General features: G+C 41.3%; 1 protein-coding gene across 1 annotated transcript; it reads right to left on the bottom strand.

Annotated features, from left to right (window-relative positions):
* Positions 1-11509: 11509 nt before the first annotated feature.
* LOC132677563 (olfactory receptor-like protein HbT3) lies at positions 11510-17688 on the bottom strand. Its single transcript, XM_078432638.2, is given in 4 exon segments — positions 11510-11701; positions 13012-13619; positions 13622-13685; positions 17596-17688. Coding segments are annotated over 4 exon segments (957 nt in total).
* Positions 17689-18438: the final 750 nt, after the last annotated feature.

Genomic DNA, 18438 nt, shown 5'->3' with positions numbered 1-18438 from the left:
TTCTCTGATTTAATCTGTAATGAGAGAAAGATTTTTCATTACAATTAATTTATAATTAAATTGTTTTTAAAAATGAATTTAACTTCTTTGGGGCACCTGGGTAGCTGGGAGTTGGCTAAGTCGTTGGCTAAGCGTCTGACTCTTAATTTTGGCTCAGGTCATGATTTCATGGTGCTTGGATTTGAGCACCTAGTCAGGCTCCAAGCTGACAGCATGGACCCTCCTGGGACTCCCTCCCTCGCCTCTCTCTTGGCCCCTCCCTCACTCTCGGGCGTGCACCCTCTCTCTCAAAATAAACAAATCAATGTAAAAAACTGAATTTAACTCCCAACATTTTTCAAGTTCATAGGGTAGACTGAGAGATCACACTCTTGACTTCTACCTCCAAATGGTCATCCTCAGTATTTGCTATCTGTGTGATACTAAACACTGAACCTCTCTCAGCACTTGAGTTTATTCCCGATCACAAGATTTTTGAAGAAAATCACAGAAGTTTAGACCGCGATGTGACCTTTGGTGACCTTCTAAAGCAAGTCCTCTAACTGTGCCAGATCCCATTTTTTAAAATTCCTACATTGCACACAGTATCCTTTAAGAAACATCTTCTAGACAAAAAGCATTATGTGAATTTTTATGAACTCAGGCAAATACCTTATCTACCTTAACTGTAGGTTCAGGGTATTAGAAATGTAACTTCTTTGCCGGTTCCTTTAGACTCTAGATAAACAGTCAGCTGTGGTGTGTAAAAGACAGACTTGTGATTCCAAAAAGGAGGGCAAGCTCATACCTGGGAGGATGGCTTCGACCAGGGATTAAAATCTTCCACAGGATCTCCTTGGTGACACCTTACAAACAGCTACATTCCTCCAGCCATTGGTGTGTGTACCCATTAATCTCATCAAAGTCCATCAAATTTGTTAGTTCATCAAAGAATAAACTAGTTCTTAAATATTGAGTAAGTGTTGTAACCAATTAAGTACTAATAGGAGCTGGAAAAGAAAAACAATAATTTAGGGATGAAAAGGACACACATGAGCATTTATCCCAAAGAAAAGAAAATTTATGCCCACACAAAAGCCTGTAAATTTTGTTGACACAAGCTCTATTCATAATGGCCAGAAATCTGGAACAACGCAAATTCCTACCACACATAAATGGTTACACAATCTGGAATGTCCATACCAGGGAATACTATTCCGTCAGAAAGAGGAAAAAATATGATACAGATACAAGCTTGAATGGGCCTCAAGGTCATTACACTGAGTTGAAAAAAGCCCATCTCAAAGTTCAGAACTCTATTTTTACATTATCTTCTCAAAATGATAAAATTATAGAAAGGAAGAACAGGTTAGTAGTTGTCTGAGATTGGGAAAGGCAGGGAGGGTGAAGGTGCGACTGTAAAGGTGTAGCACAGGGACATCCATGTAGAGATGGAAGAATTCCGTACCTTGATGGTTGAGTTGGTTAAACAAATCTCTCTCCACATGAAGTAAAATGGTATAGAGCAATCCACACATCACACCAATCTCCATTTCCTGTATTTGATGCTGCGCTGTAGTTGGTAAGATGTAGCCATTGGGGAAACCTGGGTGAAGGGGATGGGAGCCTCTCTGTACTACCTTTGAAGCTGCTTATGAAAATTTATTTCAGAATAACACTCTTTTATAAAAGAAAAGGGGGGTGAATGAACGGGAAGTGAGAGAAACATGAAGTAAGGGTAATACCCAAATAAAACGGGAAACTGAGGAAGACAAACGCACATTCTGGATGTTGAAATAATCATCATGATTACAACAGCACAATCACACAAAAATACCAATGGGCTGTGCGGCAGGAGAAGTATCGACAGAATTCTAACATTTTTCCCTGGTAAGAAAGCTTGAAAGGGGTTTTGCTTAACAGGAAGTTGAATAACAGGAAGTAATGAAATGAAAACCCACTCCTGTTGTCCCAGAAGCAATGGAGCTTGGAAAGGAAAGGCCTGGTGGGGCAGAATTTAAGAATAGTCAGAAAAGCTATACTGTAGTTAGTGACATGTTTCCAGAGTTTAGTATTTTCTAAACATGCAAAGCCATTGCAGGTCATTTATGTGTGTATTTGCTATTTACTCAAAGAAGATATAAACAAAGTGTTTTCAGTGCCACAGTAGATTTGGGTTATGAAAACATTTTATGAGGATGAAACTAGAATTTCCCCATCTATGATCTCAACCAACTCAAACTATCGTGTGAAAACCATAGTTTCTGACTGTCAAAATGCATATTGCTTTCTTTCTTCCAACCTTGCTTAATGCAAAAATTCTAGCTTAGAGCCATCGTGATCCTAGATATGCGTGTGACTTCGGGTAAGAGCAGCATGGAATTCAGGTCAGCAGATTCAGTGGTTTGTTTTCTACTTCTCAAACTCCATGTAGGGCAAGTGAAGAAATTAAAAGCCAAAGAGGCCAAGGCCTCTTCGTTCCCGTGAGCGTCCCATTCGCCATAAATCTTGCAGCACATTTCACTACCTCTATGCCAAACACAAAATTCAACCGACATGTTCATTCAAGTTAGGTCATTTAAAGCAAGAGACACGGATGGAATGTTTCCCTTGCACCAAATTATTCTTCGTGGTAAGCTTAGAGACGATGCTTTTCCAGACATCTAAAATCATTTTTTGATATTTTTTGATACCTAGGCTCCTGAAAGCCATTTAGGAATTCACTCAATGTACCCATCTGAAGAAACATCCCTACAGCCGTTGCCTGTTTATGTCATAGTAAGTTATGAAAGTAGCATTCCCTGACATGAAAATGAATTACCCTACAAACGTAGTAGACTGGTCATTCTTCTCAGCTTCTTCAGGTGTCTAGGGAGATAAACAACACAATGATACCATCTTGAAGCCTGGGCATTCCAACAGCGCTTTAAAACGGGGTTCATTGACTCCATTCTGCACAACACATCAGAGAGATTTTTCTAAAGGGCTGTGTGTAAATTGGAGCCAAGTCCCTCAGGGCATCAAAAGCTCAGGAGATTGGGCCTATAGAGAAGATATTCAAGTTCTCTCAAGAGAACAGTACTGTGACTTGAATCCATTGTCATTGTACAAAATAAACCTACCTCTCCCTTTGAGACTACCCCCTCACACACTTCCAAATCCCGTTTTGAGCCTTCCCTGTTGCATAATGAGCACCGGCCCTTGGTGCTGTGCAGGTTGGAGAATCTAAAATTAAGCCTGGTCTCAGAAAGTTTGTAATCAGAAGGTGAGTCTGGGCACACAGCAGCACGAGGGACCCCGTGATCAGTCCATGACTTACGAGGATGGTAGGATCGTTGTGACCAGAGATGTTGAAAAGAGTCTCTTAGTTGTGACTAATCTCAAGGGAAGGAAGCTATAGGCACATAAAAATAAGGTGGATTGGGGTGTTATGCAGCAGAGGAGAGCTATCACTTTGGACAGAATTTTTGAGAGACAAAAGCAGTCGACATTGGAGGTACAAAAATTTCAAATACAAAGGTAGAAGACTGGGTTTGGGATCAAACTTCATAAACACTTCATGAAGCAAAGCAGTTTGAATTTATATCTGTAAGCAGTAAGGAATCCTTCAAGGAATTTCAGAAAACAGGTGACATCTATTTATTCACACACACACACAAGAAAAGTTGCCACAGAACGTCAGTCTTGTCACAGGAGAAGTTTACTCTATGCAAGGCATTCTTCAAAGTGCTTTGAGAGTATTAACCCATTTAGTCCTCCTAAGAGCTCAATGGAGGGGATGAATAGAAAGATCTAGATTCTCTTAGCTGCCATCACCTCATGCAGTCCACTTGCTATTCTTGGAACAGGCAGAACAGGATTCTACCTCAGAATCTTCCTCTCTTGTCCTTCGGCTCCTGTTGTATTTTCCTCCAGGTATCTGTGCAATTTTCTTCAGACTTCTGCTCATCGTGGAGGCCACCTTTAATCATCCTTTGTAAAAGAGTACAGTTAACCACACCCCAACCCTCCTACACTTCCCCTCTTTATCTAGTTTATTTTTCTTCAATCAATTACCGTTACATACCATTGAATTTGTATTGCATCATAGCACTCTATCACAACAAGTATAAATTTTGTTTCGTTTTTCCACAATACACCTCCAGCTTCTGGAATAGTGCTTTAAGGAGTAAGTGTTCAATTAATAATTTTAAACAAATGAGGACATTAATAAGTGGACACATAATTTTAAGAATGTGGCTGCAGGAACAGAAATCAGGAGAGTAACTTCTTCTAGGTGTTGGGTAATGTGAACTTCCTGTGTGAATGGAAAGGAATTAAATTATTTCTTTGAGAGACCATCCTAGGGAGATCAAACCTGAATGGATATGTTTGCAGCTGGATGAGAGAGAGATGAGCCAAGGTTCAATTCTAAGAGCCAGATTTGGGACAATGCTTATCTATCTTCCTTGGCCTCAACTGCCTAGCTGAACTTTGACTTCTTCCCTTATACACCTTCTGGAATTATTTTCCACCAAGATCACGACTGGCCCAAAAGACCAAAACTTGGTCTCACTGCACAGATCACTGGGCTTTAGAGATACAAGTCCATTTCTACTGTTTGGAAAAGACATGGGACACTAGTCTCACTGATATGATTAGTGGTATCTCTTCTCCCTATACCAGACTGGCAGTAGGAGACAATGTTACAGAAACACAGAGATAACTAATGTCCGTGGTGATAATAGGATCCCCAGACAGTAAAGACCAGTCTGTAGCACTAAACTGCCAGAAAGCAGGCAGAGATGATCAAACTAAGAGAACATAAATCTTTTGTTCTCCCAACTTCTCTAGTATTTACTTGAATGCTTTACTATTTTCCTGCCATCCCAGTTATACTACAATAAGGAATTTACTGCCACATTTCTAATTGCTAATGTGTTATCTTATATTTTCTATCTAATAGGGTGATTCTCCATAGTTATCTTTCCGATTGTCATGCCTGGTGTGAATTTCCTATACAAGAAAACTGAAAAATGGAATGTGAAGTGCTAAACATATGATGCATAAATTCCCAAACTACTCATCTATCTGTTTTTAGATATCCTTTTCTGTTATATTGGGTTTTTTTTTTTTCAGTTCTACTATCATGACAGCTAGTGTCATGGTAAGGAATTCATTTTTATGGGAGAGAGTATCTTCTCTCACTCTCTACACTTTGATATTTCTTGCTTCGGCTATGTAAGGTTAACAGAATTTAATATATCTGAATTAGGAGGTGTAGAATTCATGAAGCCATAGACAGCACAGTATGACAGCTGAGAACTCTGAGAATACCAGAGATTTCTGAGGTTAAATGACCATTTAAATGTATACATCACAACATATTGATGATAGACCAGATAATCTTGGAGGTTGACCCAGAACTTCCCCTCTTATTTCCTCTGTTGTCACAGCAATGAAGGGGACAGAGGTGGAAGCAGATTGAACAAGGGGTTAAGAGGAAAATGCTGGATTATATTTTGGCTCCATAGGAAACCCTTGTATTTATTCATTCAATACATCGACATTTACTGATTACCCATGATGTAGCAAGCATGTTCCAGGTGCTTTGGATACATCAGTGAGCAAATCAGTTAAAAGGAAAAAAAAACAAAAAACCCAAACCGTTGATGTGATTAAATCCTCAACATCACAGCCATGAAAATATTTGGGGCTCTATGTATGTTGAATGTGTCAGTCCTCGTGTCAGCATTCACAAAACCTCTTCTGAAAATATGATCAACTTCTTAAGAAACAGGAAACTAACTTCATCAACAATCACATGAGCTTGTTTGCGGCCTAGTCAAATTGCTGCATTAGATAAACATTGCATCACAGGTCCTCCTGTTACCACATCTAAAATATGCCCACTCCTCTTCCCTGAAAACCCATTATTTTTCTTTATAGACTTAAGAGTCTATAAATAAATTTGACATTGTACATTTATTATCATTCCATGAACCATCAGAAGAAACAACCCATAAGTGTGACCCTGATGTGGAAGAAAGCAAGAGACTGAGTTTAAAACTCGATAAAAGTATTTTCCGGTCCTTCCTAGATTTAGCCAGCCTACAAATCCACAGGCACTAATGCAAATAGCCATAGTATGCAAGTGATTTTTCTGAGAAGAGTGCCAGCCTCAAAGAAGAAGGGTCTCATGAAACACATGAGAGAGTTGAAGTCTAATCATGGACCATTTAGTGAGAAAACTTGCTATTTTCAGGACATCAAAGGACAAAAAACAAAAACAAAAAACGGGCGGGTGGGGGGGGAATAAGATGGCGGAGTACTAGCAGGACCCTAGGCTTGCCTTATCCTTCAAATACAGGGAGATAAATATCAAATCATTCCAAATACCCAAGAAATTGATCTGAGGTCTCAGAGAAAACTTCAAAAAAGCAAAAACAAAAGAGTTTCCTCATAGGAAGATGCAAGATGCTGTAACATTAAAAAGAAAAATAGAGCCAATGATTTGGGCTATTTGTGGAGGACTCAGTTTAGAAGTGAGATAGTTCCTCAAAAGTCAAGGGCAAAAAAAAAAAAAAAAAAACAAAGAAAATCAAGGGCAATCTACATCATCTCTCATACACCAATCTCATGAGAAAGATCAGAAAGGGAAAGGATGGGAACAGAGGGAAAAGAGGCAGAGAAAAGGGAACAAAAGAAAGGAGAAAAGACCAAATGTTGCTTGAGGAGACGAATGGCCATGGCTGGCCTTTGAAGAGTGGAAGAAAGGACAGACAACTTTAGTTTCAAAACCCCACGTAAGAGCAGAGTAGGCTGCTAGTACCACGGCAGCTAGAGCAGTGGAAATAAAAGTCGTCAGGAATACACTCGACTGTAACCTAGAAGCACTTGCACGCAGAGTAATCCTGGCGCGTGATCCTTCCCAGAGGAGTGATGAGGGTCCTCCGACAGCTTGGGTGCAAAAGACATCAAAGGCACACACTTTCCCTTGTAACATGAATAAGGCCTGAGGATCTAATGGAAAACATGGTGACTGTGGTTGACAACACTGTATTGTATGAAGTGAAATGTGCCAAGAGAGTAGAACTGAAAGGTTCTCGCCACCCCCGAAAGGCAACTATGTGAGGTGAGGGATGTGCGATTTAACTCGATGGGGAGAATCCTGTCACAGGGTACACGTATATCAAACCTTCCTTATTACATTATTTGCAATTTTAATATCTTACATTTATATTTGTCAATATGCCTCAATAAAGCTGGAAAAAATTTAAAAGAGGTAAGACATCAATGAGCAGAAAAAGAATGAGATGAAGTTGATGTGGAAAGACGTATGACCTTAAACCACACCTGGGTCCAGGTCGTTAAGAAAGATGACAATTAAGACTTAAAGTAACTATGTGCCTTATATTTGTTTTGTTCACTCGCTCACTTAACATGTTTTCTTGAGAACTTCCTATGTGTTAGGTGCTCTTATATGTATCATCAATTTATCTGTGTACAAACCACACATGACATTGGCCTCCTTGCAATTTTCCACCTAAGCCTTCAATGTATTGTTGTTAAAGGGTTATAGTTTCATTACACTTTTTTGCGCTCAGTTATTTTTAACAAAGATGTGTGAGACTATAAGATACTGAGTTGTAAAGTCTCGCATTTGATATATTGAATCAAGGAATGGAAAGGGAGAACAAGTCCCTAGAAAGGAAAACTGGGAAAATGGGTGGTATCATTGCCAGGAAATTCTTTTTTTCTTTTTTTCCCAGTGTATAAAAAGATGGCATTCATAGGAGTTGGACATATTGTGTCCAATCGCAGAACTTTAGATAAAAAAGTAATATAAATGACATTGAGTCTATTACCCTCAGTTTACAAAGTAAGACGTTGAGAACCAGAAATGGTATAGAATTTATCCTCTTTTAATCCTTTTTTCTTTTTGAAAATCCAGAGAAATTTATTTTAAATGGCACGGTTTTAGTCTAAAAATTATTTCGATCTGAAAGAGAACTCCAGCATGTCATGATTCTGTACACTCTGAAATAAGAATGATTAAAGTGTAACTACCAATTAATATCCAGGCACACGCAAATTGAAGACTGTCGCATTACTATGTTGTACACGGGAAACGAACCCAACACTGCACGTTAACTTTTAATCCTCTTTCTTTTTTTTTTTTTTTTTTTTTTTTTTTTTTTTTTTTTAACGTTTATTCATTTTTCAGACAGAGAGAGACAGAGCATGAACAGGGGAGGAGCAGAGAGAGAGGGAGACACAGAATCTGAAACAGGCTCCAGGCTCTGAGCTGTCAGCACAGAGCCTGATGCGGGGCTCGAACTCACGGACCGTGAGATCATGACCTGAGCCAAAGTCGGACGCTCAACTGACCAAGCCACCCAGGCGCCCCTTTAATCCTCTTTCTAATGGGAAGAGTCAAGGTTCAAACTGACAACTCCTTAAGTCTAGTCCACCTCTTTCTTAGTACACGTTTTGCAATTCCACCTGAACATTGGTAAAAGCACCGTCCGAATTCCCTCCCCAGCAGAAAATTCTTCGTAACAAATGTCCCACTAAATGCCTCTTTTACATCCGTCTTCCTCAAGCAGTAAAGGAGCAGACTCAACTTGGGCATCCGTGTGGAATAGAATGCAAAATCGAATTTATTAGCGTACTGAGATGAACTTGAATGAGGACGTATGCAAAGGAAGAAAAGTGTCCCATGCGTGATGGCCAGAGCAGCCAAGCACGAGGAGCAGGTAGGGAAAACTTGCTGCCTGCATTTAGCGGATTGGATATTCAGAAGGTTTGAAGGATAAAAATACAGGAGGCCGGGATGATGAGGGCACACAGGATTCCTATGAATCCAGCCATAATGGAAAGAACCAACTTACTCTTCTGGGTAGCAGCACATGCCAGGGAGGGAAAAGGGGGAATGTCACAGAAAAGGTGGTTGACCACATTTGGACCACAGAAGCCTAGGCAAAAGTGAAGGTCTCATGGACAAAGGCACTTTGAGGACCCGTGGCACAGGGCCCCGCCACCAGCTGCACACGGGCCCTTTGGCACATGATGACTGTACGCGGCAAGGGTTTGCAGATGGCTGTGTACCGGTCACATGCTTGGCGGCCATGAGGAAACAGGCTAGTCACTACAAGCTGACCAAAAACCACATCAGTACAGCACAGCTCACAAAGGAGATGACTTTTCTCTCCCGAAAGGGATCACACCACATCGACGGAGCAGCGGAAGAAGAGGAGCATACACCCACAATGGACAACGTTTCAAGGAAAAACTACATGGGTTTCTGGAGTCAGGAATCCATCCACATCAGGGTGACCATCCCCGAGTTCCCACCCCGCATGACAACATAAAGAACACTAAGCAGAACAACTGCCAGCAAAGACCACCCCTAGGCATACACTTTTTAAAGTACAGAAAATCAGAAATAAAGAAAACAGTCTTCAAAGAAGGCAGAATCAGAAAGACACATCACCTACAGAGGAACAAAGGATCACAGTTGATCTCTCAGAAACCGCACCTCCTAAAAGTCAGTGGCCGTCTACTGGGCGCCAAATTTACAAATCGGGAGACTTCAGTGAGTGGAGGCCTTAACTGACAGGCAATTTCCCTCTGATACTGGGACTAACTGGCGATTCTTTACAAAATAGGCAGAACCACTTAACGACTTCCGGGGTGAACAAACAAATGAACGGCAAAATGCACCTGCACTTGAATTTCTGTCCCTGCCCTCTAGGAAGAATCAGTCGGGAACATTTCCTACTAATAAAAACAAAACAAAAATCTATTTTAAGATGCACTGTGTTACAGCTATAAAGTCTAAGGGAAAAGAAGATGGTGCTGTAAGAGGACAATACACGGGCTCTAACTGACACTGTCTCTAATCATCCCTTAGGGTGAGTCCCCAGTGGAGGTAACACTGAAACAGTATATGAAAAGCAAGTAGTTAATCCATGTGAATGTGGCAGGAAGAGAATTGTAGGCAGAATACATGAGCAGATCAGAACAGCAATAACCAGAGCTAGAGGAAGACAGTTGGTTTGAATATATTTGCATACACTTAGACAAGGACCTTACAGCAATTCAGGAAATTTATAATTATCACTTGCCTCCTGCTGTTCTCCTCCCAATCCCCGTTCAATAGCACCTGCATCACGAATGTTTACCAAGCAATTAGGACCAAAGAAAACACTTCAGCTCTCCTACTAGGCAATGCATATCTCAATAGGTGACAGATCTGACGCCTGTCATATAATGAAGACGCAGGATAGAGTCATTTTAAGGCAAAGTGTGACCGGGAAGAAAGTGTTGATCTTTCTAGATGAAAATACATTTCCCTTTGGCTCACCTAAGCCCAAGTTTTATCAAGTCTTAGTAAAATGGTGCTGGGAAATGTCACAAAACTGGCAACTAACAAATTATATTTTTTTTAATGATGTTTATTTATTTTTGAGAGGGACAGAGACAGAATGTGAGTGGGTTGGGGCAGAGAGAGGGAGGCACAGAATCTGAAGCAGGCTCCAGGCTCCGAGCTGTCAGCACAGAGCCTGACGCGGGGCTCCATCTCACGAGCTGTGAGATCATGACCTGAGCCGAAGTCAGACGCTCAACCGACCCAGCCACCCCGGCGCCCCCAACAACTGACAAAGTTACTCATTCATAATCTGGGACCTAGCTCTCTTACATTTGGGAATCTGTGCTACAGAAATATAAATCTCAGATACACATGTGGCAACATCGTTTGTAGGGAGAATAAAAGGAAACCAGCTGAAGGGGTATCACTAGCAGAAGCATACATTCTTTGTATGAAATGCTGTGCTACAAAAACTATAAAATTTACCTGAATATTAATAATTAATTCACTTAGTAGTTTACTTTTCAAATTGCATCATTTGCATTGTGCCATTTTGAATTCAGCATTTTTTTTTATCATTTCAAAGTGTTTAATAAGGAGAAAACATACCACCTTGTATAAAAATGACAGATTCTGGGGTGAAGGGTGAGGGATGAGGGGAGACACAGGTCCTCAGAGGGAAAAAGTGAGATGGGAGCAGAGAGTTGCTAAGAATCTCTCGCTTTTACTTAGTTTTTGACAAAGATTTCAGTCACCAGTAGGTAACAGTGTTTCATTAAACCAGAGAGTGTTAGGATGGAGAAATAGCTTCACCAGAAGTCATTGAGTCCATCTGCCTAAATCTATTTACTTATGGCTATTTTCATTCATTCACTTATTCATTCATTCAGTTTTGACACAGATGGCAGCTTTTCAAGAGTAAATTTTAGTTATGAAATTAAGCATATTTGTTGCAAAACAAGTCCGACCACTCAGACAAGCATGAAGCACCCCCAGTCTCTGTGGCTCCTTTCAATGTCATGTTACTAAAGTAACCAATGTTAACAGCGTGGCCAGTGACTTTGCACAATTCTCTCTATGATCATGTCCATAGGCACACACCAATGTCTTTAGCACATGAGGTGGGTTTTACCGCCCCCCCCCTTGTTCACCTTTGTTTACATATTGGGGGGTTGGTCAACGAGAAGATCTGACCTCTGGTTGATCTGTGATCTGGACCCTGGCAACTGGAGGCTCCTCTCCCAGACCCTGCCCTTGGAACGTGCATTCTGCCTGCCTTCTCGGCTCCCAAAAGCTGCCCCAAGGACACAGCCTTGAGACAGTGATGTGTTCTTGGATGCTCTGGACGGCATGTGTGACTGCCTTTATCTAATCTTTCAAGATTGGGCAGGAGGCAGAAGGGCTATGGTCTTACTGCTGCGCCCAGGACAACCTCGCAAGTAAGTTCTCTTGTCTGGTCAACCTGCTCCCTAGCATTCCGGAGTGGCCTGCTTCTCTCTCTGGTCTCTCCCTGCCTTTGGTGATGGGGCCGGTTGCGGATTTCAGCGGAAGCTCCCCAGGAAGTTGCAAACCCACACAAACTGTGATTGGTTCTACAGATTAAGGTTTGACCTGATTTTTTTTCTCATCTATCAATGATTGTATCAGGACGTTTCCTCCGAACCAAAACATTAATATTTAATTTACTTTTTTTAATAATTAGCCACCCAACACTTCAAGGAGAGAATGTATGTTTCTCCTGATGATACAAATTGAGGTTGTTTCCTTCCCCTCCCCACCCCCCACCCCCCCCCCACAAATGATGTTGCAGCATTTATGTCTGGTGTTGATATTGCGACAGCACAGATTTCCAAATGTAAGAGAGCCAGGTCAACGAGTATGTGAATTTTAACCGAAATCATCAAATTACTTTCTGAAAATGTAGCTGTTCTATACTTAGCCACTGTCGCTAAGTGTAATGTCGTGGTCAACATTCGTGGGCAACCTTACCAGCATTGCACAAATCGTTGTGATGTCTGCTAACGTGACAAATGAAAAAGAAACACTGTCTTGTCATTGTGATTTCATTTTTCCCAGCCATTGTGAAGTTCAGCAATTTTTAGTATATTTATATTTTTGGCCATTCCCATTTCCTGCTGTACCCATTGCTCATCCAGCCATTTATTGGTCCATGTCTCTACTGTGTGTCACACACATGTACCTTTGGGTTCAGGACTTTCTCATCGGGACATTACCTTATTGTAAGTCACCTATTTTGCAAAAGCCCTCTCACTTTCCGTTGTTCAACAGAACAAGGTGTATGAACCTTTATTAATGAACACTGTTGACCTTTCTCTTACAACATTTGCTCTTCTAATCTGGAATAAATGTCCTCCCACATATGAGACTATATAAATGCTCCTCTGTACTTTCTGTTGGCATATAGTACATTTGTACCTTTAATATATCTGTAAATTATTTTGTATTCCCCTTCACTTTATGGAAGGGGAATGGAGAAGACTGATGAAAAAAATATACGTAGTCTATAAGCAACCTGGAATAAAGGGAACTTGTAGTTCTCAGCCCAGTGTTCTTTTGACATGTTATAAACCAACGTCTAAGGTACAACACAACAGAGTTCCAATTACCAAAACTGCTGAAGTTTTCCTTTCAAACTTCGTCCCAAATGTATATCTTACCTCCTTATTCCTCAAGCTGTAGACGAGGGGGTTCAACATGGGCATCACCACAGTATACAACAGAGAAATCACTTTATTGATATCCAGGGAGGGACTTGAGCCAGGTCGAACAGAGACAAAGAAAAGAGTCCCACACAGGATGGAGACAACTACCAGGTGAGAGGAGCAGGTGGGCAAAGCGTTCTGCCTCCCATGAGCAGTCTGGATCTTCCCGATGGCCACCAGGATGCAAACATGGGAGACCATCATGATCAGGCCACTGAGGATTCCTGTAGATCCAGCCAAAAAGAAAAATGTAAGTTGCGTCACGGAAGTGTCTGCACATGTAAGAGAAAGCAGAAGGGAAATATCACAGAAAAAATGATTGATGATATTTGGACCACACAAGGGTAAGCAAAAAGTCAATGTCATATAGGTCATGCTCCTTAGAAGAGCCATGCCATAAGGGCCTACAACCAGCTGCACAGAGACCCTCTGGGACATAATGAGGGCATGCAACAAGGGCTTACCGATGGCCAAATACCAGTCATGTGCCATGGACGTCAGGAAGAAACATTCAGATACCACAAAGAAACCAGAGAACCACATCTGTGTGGTACCACCCTGAGAGAGCTGACTTTTTTCTCTGCAAAGATATCACACGGCATCTTGGGGCAATGGAAGAGGAACAATACCTAAAAGGACGAGGGGCTAACAAACATACATAGTGATTGACTGGTCAGTTGTAACCTGTGTAAGAAATTTAAAAGTACATTTTATTTTTACAATGTTAATTAGCATACACAAAATTGCTTCTTTTAAAAATTTTTTAATGTTTATTTATTTTGAGAGAGAGAGACAGAACACAAAAAGGGGAGGAGGAGAGATAGATGGGGAACAGACAACCTGAAGCAGGCTCCTGCTTCCGCACAGAGCCTGACACGGGGCTTGAAACCACAAACCATAAGATCGTGACCTGAGCTGAAGTCAGTCACTCAGCTGACTGAGCCACCCAGGCGCCCCATATTCATCATAGCTTCTTCAATGTATTACAAGTGTTTTTCAATCTGTAAAGGAGGCAGTTAGGAAAACAGCACCGGACTGGCAACGGTATTCCTGAGGAATAGTTCCTGTCTGTTGGGACACCGTGCAAACTTGGGCAATTTATACTTGATCTTTTTGGATTCGGCACCCTCTGCCATCCAAAGAGCAGTCTAAGTATCAAATCTAAATTTCCCATAGGTTCTAAAATTGTATTTGAAACGAGAACAGTATCTGTATTTCATCTTTATCACATGATAGAATAACAATGCCTACCTAGGAATACCGTAACCAGTGAGATTGTAAGAAATGATGAAAAATTCAGACCCTGATAATAGACATTTGGGACCGGCTAAACAGAACAGAAATAAAGCCCTTTCAGTTCCTGTTTTGATGCAGAGGATAGTGCCATTCAGATGAAATGAAGACAGCATTCATATCTGTGTATATTAATCTCTTCCCCTTATAAAAGGCTTACAAAGAGAAATGTCAACAAATGTCAGTAGCATTCTTTACAAGGGGTAGTTCTATGGAAACTCATAATAGTCATTTTTATATTTATAAAGGACAGGCCTACAAATGAGAGATTGGATACATTTACTCTTTAACCATCATGAATACAGAAATGGCAGAAAGAAATAGGAACAGAGGATTCATGTTTGGGGTTAAATGAAGCGAAGAAATTTCCAGATCGTGTAATTCATATAATCATATCATATAATTCAAAACAGAAATATAATGGTTTGGGAGGCACTGAGATGCCCTTCTTTTGAGATTAATTAATCTATCAAATATTGTATAGGAACTTTCCATGGAAATCAAAAGAAAACTAAGTATCCACTCTAGTCTCAACTGACTCGATCATTAGCAGCAATGTTACCATACATTTCCATGAATATACGAATGTATTTTGTTCATTGAAATAAAATTATTTCCCCTAATTCCCTGTAATGTTTATAAACCTATTTAAGGCATAAATTCTGACAGGTGATCTCTATTTTATTAACACAATGTGTGAAATGCTTACCATTTTTATTGTTACAAAATTTTTAAGTATTTTTCTGACTCATCAACTGAGTAAAAACACATCAAGCTGTTTAAAATGACAGTAAGAAACACAAGGTGTGGGATTATCCATAAGAAAGAGTCCAGATTCATATGTTTGTTACGAGGTCAAATAATTTCCTACATTAAAAAAATATTCACACTTTGAAGATAGAGTGATTAAGATGTGAACCCTGAAATGCTACAGTGACAAAACAATAGTTAATATAATGTTTGTGCCCCCTGAGTTTATCATTACTTGAGAATTATCTGTGGAATGCATTTTCCACAGGGCAATTGCTTATTAATGGCAGCACTAAAATCAATCGCGGGAAATAGTGCCTGGGCATAAAAAGAAAGCCCACTTTTCAAAGCAGTGTTTGATAAATCCAAGACGACATATGCCGCAGCATTTCAGAGAAAGCTCCCTTCTTCACTGAGAGCTGAAGTGGTTGGAAAAACACTGCTTTCGTTTCATGCCTAACAGTTCAAAATCTACGTGCAATGGCAGGCAGTGGTTGTGGACATTTGTGGACCCACCAGGGGAGGGCGTTTCGTGAGGGGAACGTGCTTCCATCCTTCCATTGCTCAGCACGCAAACAGGAATAAGACTCCGCCTCCCCCATAAGGGGGACAATTTCTATGACCTTTGCATTTCTACATTCGGTGACCCGAGAATTTACCTGGACATTGAAGTATCAGAGAAGAAGATCAAGCTTAAAATCAGGATCAAAACCTCAGTTATTTAGTGACCTGAAGAGCTGGACTAAACCAAAGACCACTCTCTCTGGGGTACCTGGGACAATGAGTTTATGTTCCCACAGATCAGGTTCATTCTGAAGTCTTGCTAGTGTATTTCAAAACTTGCTGTTAATCAATATGCGGGATACTCATTTCTTTAAGTTCATAGTACCCCTGGCTGAGTTCAAGGTAAATCAAAGCACAGACTTTTCAAAGAAGGAGATGTCATTGTGCACGAAAATGGTTGGGAAATATTTCATGGGCAGATTGGTTTGGAAAGGTGGACAAGTTTGAGATGACCTGAAATTGAGAGGAAAGACATTTCAGGTAGAACTAAGGAGATGAACAGAGGCAGGGAGGCAGGAACATTCAACTTGATTGGAATAAAGCTTCATGAAGGAGAGAAGAAAATATCACATTGAGGGAATAGTGGCATAGGCAGAATAATGGTCTCCAGTGATATCCACCTCTTAACCCCAGGGACCAGTGATCATGTCACCTTGCATGGTAAAAAGTGACTTTACCCATGTTATTAACTTAAGGACCTTGGAATGAGGAGATTATCTGTGAGCCCTTCTCAGGAGATGTAAGTACGGAACATGGGCAGATATGCAACTTTGCGGGTTTTGAAGATGAAGGAAGGGGCCATCAGCTAAGAAATGTGGGCAAGGTTTAATAGCTGGAGAAAGCGGGAACATTTTCCTCTAGAGATTCCAGGAAGCAATGCAATCCTGCCAACACCTGATTGTAGTCTGGTGAGACCCATGTAGGACTCCTTAGCCTGCAGAGCATTAAATCAATACATTGTGTATACAACATTGTGTTGTTTTAGCCGCTGAACTTGTGGTAATTTGTCAGGACAGCATTGAGAAACTAAAACACATAGGTTGGATGACCTCAGTCACCACTTTCTCTCAAAAACCTTCTATGATCCCCTAAAAGGGTTATGATCTCCCACCTCTGAAACTGCTATAGCATTTCCCCAGTAGCTTGTCTCCACTGTCATCTGACTTTTAGAGTCAAGGACATGGTCTTACAATGGTCTATATCCTATGAAGTCCTGATGTCAGAGAGTTGCAGAGAAGACATATTCTGTAAGCATTTTTGAGCAACGTGTAAATTAAAGCAAAAATCTTTCACAATCCATAATAATTTGACTGTAGGATTTAAATTATCATACACTTTGCTTAAAGAAGGTAGAATAGGGGCACGTGCGTGGTTCAGTTAGTTAAGCATCTGATTCTTTATTCCAGCTCAGTTCATGACCTCAGGGTTTGTGGGTTCATGCCCTGCATCAGGCTCTGTGCTAACTGTGGAGCCTGTTTGAGATTCTCCCTCTTTCGCTGTCCCTCCTCAGCTCTGTCTCTCTCCCTCTCTCTCTCTCACTCAAAATAAATAAATGAACTTAATTTTTTTAATCAAGTAGTATAAAGCCATTTTGCCCCATTCTTCTACTTGAAACCAACCAAAACTGGTAAGGAAACGGACAATAACAACAAAAAAGATAAAGAAAATGACACTTTATGAAACTTCAAGAGAAGGAAATGATTTGATATGTAAAAGATGATAAAGCAAATTCTCTTACAGGAAAATGCTTCACTTTGACATTGAGAAAAATTTTCCCTCTGAAGGATGTAAACTCTAAAAAGAAAAAGATATAACTACTTAATATAATGGCTAGCTAACTGGCTGACTAGAGGTGGTCGTCAAGAGGATGTAGCTACCCATTGACCATCTAGCTGGACCTGGGCAATCAGAGGCTCTGAGGCCCCCACCCACCGTCCTTGGAATATACACTCTGTCCACTTGTCCCACAGCGGGAGCTGTTTTCAAGGAGGCAGCCTCAAGGGAGTAATGCGTTGTTGAGACCATCTGGATGGCATATGTGACTGAACACACTGAAGGCCCCTATATAAACGTTTAAGGGGGCGCCCGGGAGGCTCTGTCGGTTAAGTGTCCAACTCGATTTTAGCTCAGGTCATGATCTCATGGTTCCTGGGTTTAAGCCCCGCATCCGGCCCTGCACTGACCGCATGGAGCCCACTTGAGATCTTCTGTCTTCCTCTCTCTTTCTCTAACCCTCCACTGCTCATGCTCTCTCTCTATCTCTCTCAAAAAATTAATAAACTTTAAAACGTTGAAGAATGAAATTGATTTTAAGAAATCCTAGATGGGGAGGGAGGGAAGATGGCGGCGTAGGAGGACGCTGGGCTCACCGCGCGTCCTCCTGATCACTTAGATTCCACCTACACCTGCCTAAATAACCCAGAAAACCACCAGAAGACTAGCAGAACAGAGTCTCCAGAACCAAGCGCAGACGAGAGGCCCATGGAAGAGGGTAGGAAGGGCAGAGAGGCGGTGCGCGCTCCATGGACTGGCGGGAGGGAGCCGGGGCAGAGGGGCAGCCTGCTGGCCAAGCAGAGCCCCTGAGTCTGGCTGGCAAAAGCGGAGGGGCCAGACAGAGTGTGTTCCGACAACAAGCGGGACCTAGCGTCTGGGAGGTCATAAGTTAACACCTCTGCTCGGAAAGTAGGAAGGCTGGAGGACAAAGGGAGGGAGAGTTGCTGAGCCCCCAGACGACAGAGCTCAGTTTGTTGGGGAACAAAGGCACTAGCCAGTGCC

Source organism: Panthera onca, chromosome D1 (assembly GCF_046562875.1).
Source record: "Panthera onca isolate mPanOnc1 chromosome D1, mPanOnc1 haplotype 2, whole genome shotgun sequence".
Taxonomy (NCBI): domain Eukaryota; kingdom Metazoa; phylum Chordata; class Mammalia; order Carnivora; family Felidae; genus Panthera; species Panthera onca.
The sequence above is the reverse complement of the archived record's forward strand: the minus strand, read 5'-3'. Positions and strand labels throughout refer to the sequence as shown.